This window comes from Dermacentor silvarum, chromosome 5 (assembly GCF_013339745.2).
Source record: "Dermacentor silvarum isolate Dsil-2018 chromosome 5, BIME_Dsil_1.4, whole genome shotgun sequence".
Taxonomy (NCBI): Eukaryota; Metazoa; Arthropoda; class Arachnida; order Ixodida; family Ixodidae; genus Dermacentor; species Dermacentor silvarum.
This window is the reverse complement of record NC_051158.1, coordinates 11,558,074-11,571,578: the sequence shown is the minus strand read 5'-3', so window position 1 is coordinate 11,571,578 and position 13,505 is coordinate 11,558,074. Positions and strand designations below refer to the sequence as shown.

General features: G+C 44.0%; 1 protein-coding gene across 1 annotated transcript in view; it reads right to left on the bottom strand.

Moving 5' to 3' along the window:
• The window catches only part of LOC119452883 (glucose dehydrogenase [FAD, quinone]-like), a 46,872-nt gene that overhangs the window by 18,136 nt on the left and 15,231 nt on the right, over positions 1–13,505 (bottom strand). Inside the window, exons 2-5 of the mRNA XM_037714834.2 lie at positions 12,648–12,850; positions 5,308–5,503; positions 2,943–3,080; positions 1,558–1,682 (exon numbers count right to left, since the gene is read on the bottom strand). Coding sequence (XP_037570762.1) covers positions 1,558–1,682; positions 2,943–3,080; positions 5,308–5,503; positions 12,648–12,850 — 662 coding nt within the window. The remainder of the gene's footprint in view (positions 1–1,557; positions 1,683–2,942; positions 3,081–5,307; positions 5,504–12,647; positions 12,851–13,505) is intronic.

Below are 13,505 nucleotides of genomic sequence, written 5' to 3'. Positions count from 1 at the left end.
TTCAATTCTCCTACACCGTTCAACAAGTTGTACGCAACAATCTGGCTTCCTCAACTCAAATACGCGTCGGTCTCTGGAACGGCATCTCTAGATCCAACAGTGACATTAGAGATCTGGCCCAGAAAATGTTTCTAAGCATGTATCATCACCGCTTTGCTAACAAGAACGCTGGACCTTGCTCTAGCACTGTCGGGTTATTACAGTTGCCCTTACTTCGCTGCCGACGTAATCGTGCTGACCTTCTGTTTCTTTTCAAACTCCTTCACGGTATCCTCATATGTCCTCAGTTGTATCATGTATCGAATTCCGCACACGATCACCAGAGAACGCAGATGTTTCCATGTTGTTGGCAATCACCACCAACACTCAACCGTCTACAGAATACAGTCTTTATAACGGCCACTTTCATGACCTTGATATTTTTGACAACTCGCTGTCATTATTCTGTTCTGAGCTTTGCCCTGTGGTCTCCTAGTTTCACATATTGTTCAACTTCCCTTCTCCCTCTTTTTCTTATGTATGTATTTTATGTATGTACACTTTTCTTTTCAAGATTGTTATTTTTTATTGTTTTTTTACTGATATTTCCCTGCTGTATTTCTTTTCTACGTATACGTGCGCCAGCGCTTAGACCTCATGGTTGTTCCTGGGCACGATAAATTATTTATTTATTTATTTATTTATTTATTTATTTATTTATTTATTGATTGATTGATTGATTGATTGATTGAAATGCTCGATTGCTTTGATGTGAAAACATATTTACATTTGACAGGAAATGGAAAGCGAGGAGCGGGCTGGCAACTGCCACCGGAAGGGGCACAATGCCTGCTTACTCTTTAGGAAACAGGAGATACAAACACAAAAATGGAAGATAGGAAGACAGGGAGGAAAGAAAGAGCGAAATGACAAATCTCAAAGAATAAAGTAGAACGCATAGTACAGGTCACACACAGCACACACAGTAGGGCCGGTCACTGCATATCACGCTACTAAAAATGTTAAATAGAAGAAACAGTCTCCGAGTTACAAACGTGAACCTCAGTTAGCTAATTCTAGAAAGCCAAGGAGAGCGCGATGAACCTATGAAAAAAAAAAATTCACCGACGATTACGATACTTCTCTAATGCGAAATTTGAGCGCAGCTGTTGTTTTGAATTCGCGATATATTGTGGCAAACAATTTTATTCTGAATGCCAGGCTCCTCTCGGCGCTGGTGCTGAGCCTCTGCGCGGGCAGCTCGTTTAGCAGCAGCGACAGACGAACCTTTACACTGGCTGCGTCGCTCAGTGTTCAGAAAGAAAGAGTGAACACGCGAACGAGTAGATCGCGCGAACGTATTCTCTAGCGGCGGCGGTGCAGGCGCAGAATTGTCTCCCCGCATGAGTTGACTTGCATGTTGCGTCACGCCAACATGTCGCACCCCGCGTAGAGTTAGAACGCCGTACGCGGAGTTCAAGCACACCGCCAAACCTTGCTAGCGCAATCAGTTATTCCCACTTCGGGCGAAACTGCCACCTTTTTGTACTGTAATTATGTTAGGAAGGCAGTGCTCACCTTAGTTACGGTGCTGTTCAGAGAAATGTGAAGATTTGAGCGGTTTTGTTGTACATTCCGTATGAAGCACGTGCTTGCACTCATTCTCACTCCGTAGGCAGTGTTGGATTGCACTCTTGAGTAACCTGCGTGAAGTACCGAGGTCACTAATTGCATGTGAATAAACCAGGCAGAACGCTACGGTAATGCTGCTTAATTATTGATCCTAGGTGGCCATACATGAAGCAAAAAGAAATAAAGAAGAACGTGGTGCTACAGAAAGAAACTCATAATGCTATAATTATAATCTATGCGCGCACTTCAGGCCTATTATTTACTGCGGAGCGAGAACATATTCCTTAGTTCACTCTTGGTATCAATTATGAAGAGAAACTGCCAGTTATTCGAATAACAATGCAATATCTTGCAGTTTTAAAAGATAATTCTCTTTAATCCCGAAATAATGCGCTGGTGTTTTCTCGCTAGAACTTCGAACAAAGCTATTTCTCAGTAGAGCTGACCCGCCGACTCTTTCGAGTTCACAGATAAGTCACCTGTGGGCATTGCGCCATACCGCCAGATTGCGCTTGCGAGTCATGTACATTTCTGGGGGTTATGCATGAGGGTATGCACCATGTGCATGTGCATATGTTGGTAAAGTTATAGCACCTGTCTCCCCACGCGTTTCTCGACGTGAAACAGGTGATAATTTAAGTACTGAACTCTTCACATAGGTTGAAATTCCGTATTATTGCGCACTTGTCTACTGCAAAAGTATAGTATTGAATTTTCTTTTTCGTTTGCTTAATGCAACGTTTCCACAAGTTTACTGGTGGAAGCAATAGGTCTGGCATCGATGCCTATACCAAGAGTGTAGAAATCTATAAAATGGAAATCGAGAGTTCAGAATCGGGGTTTTCTTTGGGGAAACGTAGGAACGATAAGTGACAGATATATGCCGTGTGTCCCAGCTAACGTTAGCCAAGCCGTTAAAAGAAACAAATGAAGAAAAAAAACACGGTGCAAGATAAAATTATAACACCTACGGGTTTCTGTCAATATAGGTCTGATGACCGCACTGCGTTTCTTTCATTTTTTCTTCTTTTAACAGCTTGGACTAATGTTAGCTGGGACACCCTATCTGTAATGCGTGGGTAAGGTAGAGCTAAGTAAAATGGGTAACGTACGGTAATTATTAGTATTAAATAAAATAATCATTACGTATGCAGTATGCCTAAAGGTGGTTATGGTCCTAACGATTATACTTTTCTATTTCTTGCTGTCAATTTGTGCGCTAAATCATCTCGAAAGTTAAGGGTTTGGAGCTGAAATCGCGATCTTTATTTATTTGATTCCATATTTGCAAACACAAAATCAAGCATGCAGAGAAGAACCACTATACTTACCCGTGTGATTTTGGCCGTTGTAGTCGACGTATTCGTAGTTAGACTCGCTGCACGCGTTGAGAAAAGCGTAGCTCAGTGACGTGTTGTAGCGAGGATAGTTGATCGGTGTCTCTCCCATCATTCCGTGGTACATGTTTCCTGCACCCAGTTAAAGTATGTCGGTGTCACACAAAGTGATCAACGGTTGCCTGTAGATATTTTTTACGTGCTCATACTGTACAGATCCCTGTGTTGAATGTTGCCTGATTATTTACTTTTTTTCGCAGTTCAGATGTTACATAGCCGGGTCTTTTCTTCGAGTGTATCCGAAACGAGGCACCATACTTTATCTTATCAGTTCCCTGCACACGTCGCACGTCCTCCGGTCCGTTAAGTTGCATCAGTTGTTTGAGATGTCGCTGAATAAAATTTACAAGTACTAAATAAAATTAAATTAACCGTCACTTCGAGGGCCTAAAGAACGGCGGATAAATACTGCACACGTACACAGCGAGAAACCCCGTTTTGTGTGGCGCTTTATTAGGACCCTTAGCACAATCACAGTGTACGAATACCTGAAACCGATAGGATTGAAATGCATGGCGGCACACGCCCCGCTCTAGCCCGTACACGAGGTAGCGATCATATCCGCATTTACAGGTGAACTCATAATACACGTATGTGTAGCGCAGCAAGTGCAAGACTATCAGTCAAAGTTTATATTCCACCGACCAATCACATGGTAAAAGTAATTGATGACTATTTTACGTCCTTAAGCTTCCAGTCACCTGTTTCCCACGTATGTCGGCGATGCTCTGTGTCTGAAAGCAAAATTGTTACAACTTTGCGATACCGCGCTAGTATGACCATTAGTATTTTGGATTTCTCGCTATCACCAATGTGTTGCTATAGGACTAATAGACCGCTACATTGTGGCCGTCTGTGAGAAAGAAGCCTCAATGTATGGGATATTAGCCCAGCACACTTCCGACGGAGTGGTACCTTAATTAAGGAATGAGATGCGTGGCTGAATACCCAGTGGCGCGGGTACACCTGCAGAATTAAGAATATTGCCGCGTGATGAGCTTGGCCTTACTTTGTTTTCTATCATCGTTCATCAGTGGTCTTATCTTTTTATTATTTGGAGCACCAGTGTCGCGTTGCCTGGACGCATCAACGTGTGTAGTCTCCTCATAAAATTTCGCTGTTATTGTCGCCCCAATTTAGTGTGTCACAGCTCCTTAATGAACAATTGCCGAGCTGTGCACCGGTTACCGACAACGTTCTGCTGCTTGTATAAAATAGGAGCTGGGCTAGTCTTACTTAAGTTCTGATTCGACCATAATCGACTGTGCTTGCCGCTATTGGTGCTATTCTAGTGTTGTTTGCTTTCTGGGCTGAAGTTCGTCCAATAAAAGGTTCGATTCTTTATTTGCTCTTCTAGCTTCATCAAACTCATCATACCATGACCACATTGTCACACTAGTCTTGCAAAAGTGTACTGCCAATGAATGTGTTACATGTTGCACATATTACACGGAATATATCGTTTCGCAAACAAGCAATTGCGTCGACTAAGTTATACAAAGATAGACAGCATGGTACACCGACTTCGTTTTTCTTCATGTGATCTTATGAGCCGTCTATGAATTTTTTGTAAATCTACAATGACGAGCCTAATGTGATTGCTTCTCACCTGCTGAAGATGCCCACTTCAATGGTTGCTTCACTCACCATTTGAATATTTTCTTTCCAAACTGCAGGACTAACCAATGTTCTGACTCTTTTATTCCAATGACTTCCCGAGACTTAAACCACCTTCCCACCACCATAGTTTCCATTCCGGATCGAGAAGCATTCAATCTCCCGTTAACCATATCATTGACAGTCACATATGTTGCTTGTATATTAACTGCAAGCTCTTCTTTTTCTTCTCACCTACTCCTTCACGTGAAGACCAACGGCCTGACTGTCCGTTTGCAGTCCTGCTGTCCTCTTTATGTTCCCTCTTCTTTTGCCTCTCGTGTAGGGTAGCAAACCGGACTGTCGCCTGAGTGACTTTCCTGCCAATCCTGTCCTTGCTTAGTTTCTCTCCAAAAGGGTCATGAGAAATACTATTTAATGTTTTTTTTTTTTAATAAATACTGACGCCTGTCGAGAATGTGTGCACTGAATTAGGCAATATTTTACCTTATTGCATGCACAGTGTCATCGCACCTTGATTCTGAATTCACACAAAGAAACCTAAGAGCCATGTGATTTTCTTTTTTCAAGAAACCAGAATGTCACCCATATTAAGAAAGTGAAAAGCCATTATTAGACACAGAGGGGCGATGTTCCCTACATCACAATCGTCCAAATGGTATTCGCAGGAGGATCAACTCACTCTCTTCTTCGGACACGCCGCTCACATTGAAGTACTCGATGGCCTTGAAGTTTGGCAACACACTGGTGTAATTCCAGCCGGTGGCATTGTATTCTTTTTCCCACTTGTCAAAGTCGTGCCTGCTTCCGCGCACGAAGTTCATCGAGTTGATGGAACTGGTGCCGCCCATAACTTTGCCCAAGGTCATCACAGCCACCTGTTCCAGTGACGAAGAAGCAAAATAAAATTCGGCATGTACAACTCGATGACTTCATTTCGAAGCTGTCAAATCTGGTTATTCCTGCCTAAAAAAATTCCGAGATAGTTTTAACTCTATACTAAAATAAGCTAGCAAGCAGAGCTAGTTAATGAACACTGTTAACGGTAGTTGTAAACAAAACTAAAATGCGGCACAGTACAAGAAAAAGAAAGACACGATAGTTGTTAGACGCGTTTGCCTGAATATGTGCGTATGTTCTGTAACTAAGTGAAGTGAGTTTTGAGGCGCCGCGATGCTTTACCTCGGGAGCTCCTATTTAAATACATGCAAAATTATCAACAGTTTTTCTCGGCCTTAACTGCATGGAGTTTTATTACTTTTCTTGCATTTAAAAATAATGTTCACCTCCAGTGACTGTGGGGAATATATTTATGGTTGGGTGCCAAATTTATTGTGTAAAAATGCTCAAGGTCTCAAAACTTAAGCAAACTGAAGCGTCGAACGTTCAACTATGGCTCTGCAATGAAAACTATACCACAATTCTGGACACTGGCTCTATTGAGACACCTAAAAGAAACATATATATATATATATATATATATATATATATCATTTACAGCGCCGTGAAATATGCCACTAATTTGTGAGGAGGACCTGGGCAAAACGCTTGTAAAGATTTGTTTATTTCTTTATTTCACTTTTTCCCAGAGCTTACAGGAAATGTTATAGAGAGGAGGATTTAACATAGTATTGGAAATACGATACATAGTTGCGAGACATGATAGAATAAAAATTCACAGTGTCTCTTATATTATCCCTAAGACGACTTGAAGGTGAAAGCCCAAGTGCCGATGCATTAAAGACGGACACATGGCGTGCACATCCCACTTAATTCGCTTAGTCTACTTCGATGAGCCATTCCTCTTAATTCGCTTGCTCATCCTCTTAATTCGCTTAGACATCCCCCTTAATTCGCTTAGTGTACTTCGCTTAGCCATCCCTCTTAATTCCAAAGGTCGAGGGTTCGCTCCCACCCAAGGTCGTGAGTTCGAATACCTTAATTCACTTTATCCTAATTAACTCTGCTTAATTACCTTCGCCTTTCTTAACACCAAAGGTCATGGGTGCGAGTGTCTTAATTACCTCTATCTTAATTACTCGTGCTGTAATTAGCTTCGCCTTAATTGTCATCTATGGTCGTGCGTCCGTAGCCTTAACACCAATGGTCATGGCTTCGATCCCCACCAAAGGTCGACGGTTCGTAGCCTTAATTAACACTAAAGATCGTGAGTTCGACTCCCACCTATGATCGTGGGCACGTAGGCTTTTTGTAACTTTCGTGTGGTCGACGCGTTTTCGCTCAATGTCGACTGACTCATGAGACATATAGAGTTTTCGCCTTAAAAACGATGGCTACAATATAAGAAAATGACACTTTAGTACAGTATACGAGTAGCGCAGCAGGAAGCACAGTAATATGGAACAAATAAAGCATAACACGCGGAACAGACCACAGACGTAACCGTGTCCAAGGATTTTGTGTTGGATACGTGTTAGATGGCATTATTATGTGCAGTTCGAAAACGATGAAGATCAGTAATCTTTACCAAACACGCAGGCAGACGATGCCAATCTCGGAATCTTTTTGTGGGGAATTAGTTAAGGTACGTCAGCGTTCTATGTTGAGGAGCACCTATTTTATGCTGATGATCAATCCGAGAAGAAACATTATACAAATGTCACGTAAGCTATAAAATCATATATCATTCTTGTCCACTTTAGATGTCATAAAAATGAAGTTTACGGAACTGGGGCATACGCGTATGTAGAGTGTTATGGGATTTCTCAACTTAGTGCTTCAAATTTCAGCGCTTGATTTCCAACAAGCTTGGTCAGCAAAAAAAGGGGTCCTAAATAAAAACTGTGCCTGCTCTAGAGTGCATACTACGGTATTTTTTTTTCTTGAATACAGCAAATTTCATTCGAATTTGTTCAGAAGTTGTCTGATCACAGCATTTCTGTTTCACACTTATCTTTAAAAAAATGGAGTTGGGCCGAAATAAATCTTCCTCTTAAGTTCTGTAAATTTATCGGGGTGATATTGTAAGCAGGTTAATGTTATGGTGTTAGTTCTATTTAATATTTGTGGTTCTATGAAATTGATCGTCAATGCTTCTACGCTTCACCCTGCAAGCCAGCCTTTATTTTTTTTTTTTCATGTCCGTCGAATGCTACGGTTGGCTCCTATTAAATCAACGTTTTATTTTCTTATTTTTTAACGCAACATGGTACTTTTATCTCCTTAGTGGTGCATAATTTACATCACAAAGAGCGGACACAGGTCAAAAAGGCGCGAACTTGCACCTTGTGCCCGTTGATCAAACGAAAGCTGTACGCGAGCTTGCACGGGCACGAATATTTCACTTGGGTACAAACGAAGTCAATCTAAGGACGATGCATACAATGAACAACAAAATTGTATGTGATACAATTTCATGTTCTCTGGTAGCACTGGAAACTGTAACTAAACACTACGTTTTTTTACGTAGGTGTTCTCGTCAAGGAAACTAAAGGAAAGAGACTGCGTGTCAACGTTAGATTACGCCGCTGCCGACTCTTTGCAACAGCAGTTAAGAAACATATGGTTGGTCACTGCAATAATAGATATGTGTTTTACATAATTAAACTCTGTACCACAAGACGGCGCCGCCAACGCGGCCATTCACGCAAACGTCTCCTACAAAGAAACATTATCATCATCAGCCTATATTTATGTCCACTGCAGGACGAAGGCCTCTTCCTGCGATCTGTAATTACCCCTGTCTTGCGCTAGCTGATTCCAACTTGCGCCTGCAAATTTCCTAATTTCATCACCCCACCTAGTTTTCTGCCGTCCTCGACTGCGCTTCATCGCCGGTAAAACGTGGGGATCATCAGTGAGCTCTATGCTACAGTTGTACCGAGCATTTTTTATCGGCATCCTACGCTATAGCTCTCCCGTGCTTGCTAAAACATGCAAATCAAATCTTCGAGCCCTTCAGAGCGTGCAAGCACAGGCATTACGTGTTTGCCTCGGCCTTCCGCGGAGCGCCTCAACAGCAGGAACGGTTATCACGGCTCAAGACCATCCGATCGCGACTTACATGATCATCGACATGCTTAGGGCCCATATTCGCCACGTTTCACGGATGAAATCAAGCTCTCTTGACTCCCTGCCAGAACGACGACCACAGGCGTCATTCTCCAACGTGGTCAGCATTCATAGTGCCTCCCTACCATCGGGGTTCACACCCTCGACACGTTCACCGTCATCGTTGTGGTGTTTAAAACAACCTGAAGTGCGCCTTTACGTCCCAGGAATAAGAAAAAAGACGGACCTGCCTACTTTGGCCTTGAAGAAAGCAGCTCTTGATTGCTTGCACTCTTTCTACTCTGACCGAATCCACATATATACGGATGGCTCTTCCACTCAGACCAGCTCCACCGGCGCAGTGGTTATACCATCAGGATCAATGAGCATCACATACAAGACTTCTCACGTGACATCATCGACCGCTTCGGAGCTTGTTGCCCTCCGACGTCCCATTGATTATATTAACAACCAACCGGCTAATCGGAGGGTAATATTATGTGATTCAAATGCGGCCCTACAATGTCTTTTGTCAGCTCTCCTTCGCGGTTCCTGCGAACAACTCGTCTCGGAGATACGAGAAATGCACCACCATACGATCGCAAAAGGACACGACGTCGTGTTTCAGTGGCTGCCGAGTCATTGCGGTATCACCGGCAACGACATCGCCGACGAAGCTGCTAGGAAAGCACACGAAGGAGCAAATCTTGTTTCTGTACCTTTATCGAGGACTGACGCAGCCCAACACCTAAGCAAGCTAGCGCAAACTATGACATTGGAGAAGTGGCATACAACTGAATTCGCCCAACATTGGTTGCATTCTCTCGACCCATCTATGCAGCTGCGGCTGTTGCCTGGATTTCCGCGAAATGAGGAAACAATGCTGTGCCGCTTACGCTTGGGTGTTGCATTCACCAATGCTTACACGTGTTTGATTGGAATGGCTGATAGCGCCAAGTGTACTGCCTGCGGTGTCGATGAGACTATAGAACACCTACTATGCTACTGTCCATCTTTTCAAAACGAAAGACATGACCTCTGCAACGTTCTCAATAGGCTAGATAGAAGACCGTTCACTTTGAGCAAGATCTTGGGACCATGGCCTCGAATATCACAGCTGCAAAAGGCCACAAAAACGCTGCTGCGATTTTTAAACACTACAGGACTGAGTGACCGTCTATGACCTGGACTGATTGATCATCAGTGATAGAACAGAGATCTGTTGCTACGTCGGCGATATCAACAGTGGACTTTCTATTCTTCTCTTAATCTCTGACAGTGACAGTGACAAGAACTTTTATTGGTCCTGAGAAACTGGCCAGGGGGAGCCGAAGGCTCCCTCGGGTCAAGTCGGTGGCTCCGCCCACGATGGCACCGGGAGGCGAAATCCCGTTGCGATGTCGTGGGCCCTCTGGACTGCCTGGAGTTGGATGTGGTGGTGGTCGCTTCTTAGGAACTCCTCCCACTGTTCCTTTGTGGCAAGCATAGAGTTTTATATGGCTGGGCACAGCCAGAGCATGTGATCGAAAGAGCATGAGTCGGCTCCGCATTTGGGGCACGACTGCGGGAAGTGCGGGTCTATCCTGTTAAGGGACCGCGGAGTGGGGTACGTGCGGGTTTGTAACATTCTGAGCGTGCTAGCTTGTGGTTTATTTAGTTTTGGGTGAGGAGGAGAGAACCACCTCTCTTAATCTCTCTCTCCCCTTTTTCCTTCCCCCAGTGTAGGGTAGCCAACCAGGCTCAGTCCTGGTTAATCTCCCTGCCTTTCATTAAATCATTTTCTCTCTCTCTCTCGACTGCTCTTCCCTTCTCTTGGTACCCATTCTGTAACTCTAATGGTCCGCCAGTTATCCATCCTAGGCATTACATGGCCTGCCCAGACCCATTTTTCACTCTGAATGTCAACTAGAATATCTCTGATCCACACCGCTCTCTTCCTGTCTCTTAACGTTAGGCCTAGCATTTTTCGTTCCATCCAGCTTTGTGCGGTCCTTAACTTGTTCTCGGGCTTCTTTGTTAACCTCCAAGCTTCTGCCCCATATGTTAGCACTGGTAGAATGCAATCACTGTACACTTTTCTTTTCAACGACAGTGGTAATCTTCCAGTCAGAAGTTGGCTGCAATCCTAGTATTCCGTAAACTCCCGTGCGTTTACAGTCCCGCTAAAATTCTGTATTATGACCACTGTGTTACAACACCGACGCAGTCCTCATGTACCCTACATTTTCACGCTCCGGTTACTTCATTGTGCTTTTCAACGAGCCAACCAACTCCGCCACGCTCGCCACCCTATGTTCCCTGGTATCAAAACTAGGGGAGAAAAAGAGCACACGCATGTTTGTGCTTGAAAATGTTCGTGGTTTTACTAAAGAAATCATCAAAGACACGCGCTTACACCACAGAAGTTGCATTCACACGGGGTATTTAGTATCAGCCAACAAATCGTCATTTCAATGGAAAGCATAAGGCTCTACAGAGAAGAGCGGTGGCAGGTGGCACTGGTTGTTCTCTGCGCCGTGGCGCATTGCATTGACGTTGCTCTCGTCGGCGGGCAAAGCGGGGCTTCTCAAACATGCAAGCAACGCGAGTGCGTGTTTCCTTTAACAGTGAACCCCTTCGTACACTTGCACGCATACACTTTGAACATGGTAACTTTTGTAAAGGCGAATGCTCGCAGTGTGATGTTACGAAAGATTCGCTTTAAATGAAAACAGTTATGGAAGAGGAAGAAACAACTGCGTGGCACCTCTGGGAGCTGAAGTTCGAGCCCCTGCATGGCGCCAGCGACGCTCCACCATTTGAGCCACGGCGATGGCTGCCTCCACGGGTCACTCGCATACAAATACCCAGTATAGTACACTGGGGACCGGCCTCCACCATAGTTCAACTGGTGGTGTATCACAGGCGTCGTGCGGGGGTTATGAATGCGACTCCCACAAACACCACGTAGTCGTTCCTTCCGCTCTCTTTTCCCTTTTGTTATTCATTATGCATGTCGCTAGAGAAAACAGGTTATTTTCCCTGTGCTTCTTTTTGCTTCATTCTCTGTTGAGATCGTATACAATTACAAAAATTGAGCCACACTGTTCTTTTGTTTCTGCTGACTGGTTGTCCTGCATGAGTACCTTGGTTGTCCTGCATGTCCTGCATGAGCGAACGAGCACGTAGAAATGACAGCTTAAGCCCAAGTGTGTCTTTCCTTGCATCCTGCCTTTCGGTTTCGCCTACGCTGATAATCACGCTGCGCAATTTGGGGGGTCATCGTTTTTAAGTTTTGTGGTATTTTAAAAATCGTCTGTGGCGGATTGCATCATTCTTGTTCATGAGCTGGATTATTCGAAGAGGCGGGCAGTTACTAGCACGAGAAATCAAAATTGGCAGTCAACTAATTAACTAAAATTCACTAATTAACTTATTAATTACTTTACGGCCAATATTGCAATTCACGGATTGTAGTCTTTGAGCTTGCGGGTCGTATCCACTTGATATGAAACTCCAGGATGACACCAGTTTCGAGATAACATTTCCCATAGGTGGGACCAAATGCATGAGCGTTCCAGTTACTTTTGTGCTTCAATGCATAAAAAAACAGCGTTTTGTTAAAAAAGTAAGTGGAACAACTATGCAATTTTACGGCAAGCTTATGGCGTCTATCTCCAAACTGGAGTTATTCTGGAAATTGATTTCAAGTGGATACGCCTTGCAAACTCACCGGCTACAATAGGTAAATTGGAATATGTGCCGTAAATGAATTCATTCAGAAGGTAATTAATGAACTTTTGTTCATTCGCTTAATAAGTGTTTTTAGCGCTCATAAGAGTAATTTTCGCTTCTTTGAATAATCCAGCTCAAGGACCAGAATAATGTTATCTGCAACAGGCTATTTCGAAAAATTCCGTAAAGCTTAAAAATGATCACCCTGTATTAAAGTTATAGGAAAGCTCGAATTTTATCAGGTAAGCTGGCATTACTACGAGCACAATTCAACGCGGCGACAACTCTCGAACTTACATGTCCTGGGAAAGAGAGGCACGAATTGGTTTGCGGTATCGTGGTGTACATCCAGGTGTTGCTAGGCTTGGCTGCAAACGGAGCGAAGAAAGGAACGAGCAGATCGGAGGTCTCATTGTCGCCGGCCTCGAGGAGAAGAACCTTGAATGTTCCGTTGGCAGACAGTCGGTTGGCCACGACACTCCCCGCGGAACCAGCACCCACTGCAATGAGCAGAGGAAGACTATTGGCATCGAAATATCTGCATTCATGCACAAGCGTTATACATTTTGCGTAAAGCAAACTGGTGCCCCTTAACGTTTTATTTCGATAGAAACTGTACGAACCGCCCAGGGTACGCGTAACTCGCTGAGCGGAGGCTTTGCTGCGGTCGCTGCTCGAGCCTTTGTATTTTCTGGGGCTCGCGAAGCCTAATACGTACGATAAACATCTGAGCTCATGACACCTGAATGGACCGGTGAAGAGACCGGGCTGAAGCAGAGCGGTGCTGACGAAACAGCGTGCGTGGTGTAAGCTTTCAAGCGCTTGTAGGGGGCGCGAGACCCAATGACGTCAGCGGCGCCATGTGTGAAGCGATGCACACGCGTGGCTTAGAGTGGCTGTTACATATGTGATTGTTTTAAAAACGCTCCTCTGGGCTGATTATGATAAAAAAAACATCGTGGGGCGACCAGAGATTACAGATGCAACACTCGCTCGTCTCTCAATTTCGGAATAAAGCGAGGTTGACCGTCAAATATATGCTACCTTTCGATAAAACTCTAAAACTCTGTTTCGCTAAAACTCTGTCTATTTTTCTAAAACTCCGTCGCTAAAAATTTCACACGTGTTCAACGTTGTGTTTTCGTGGAGCAGAGA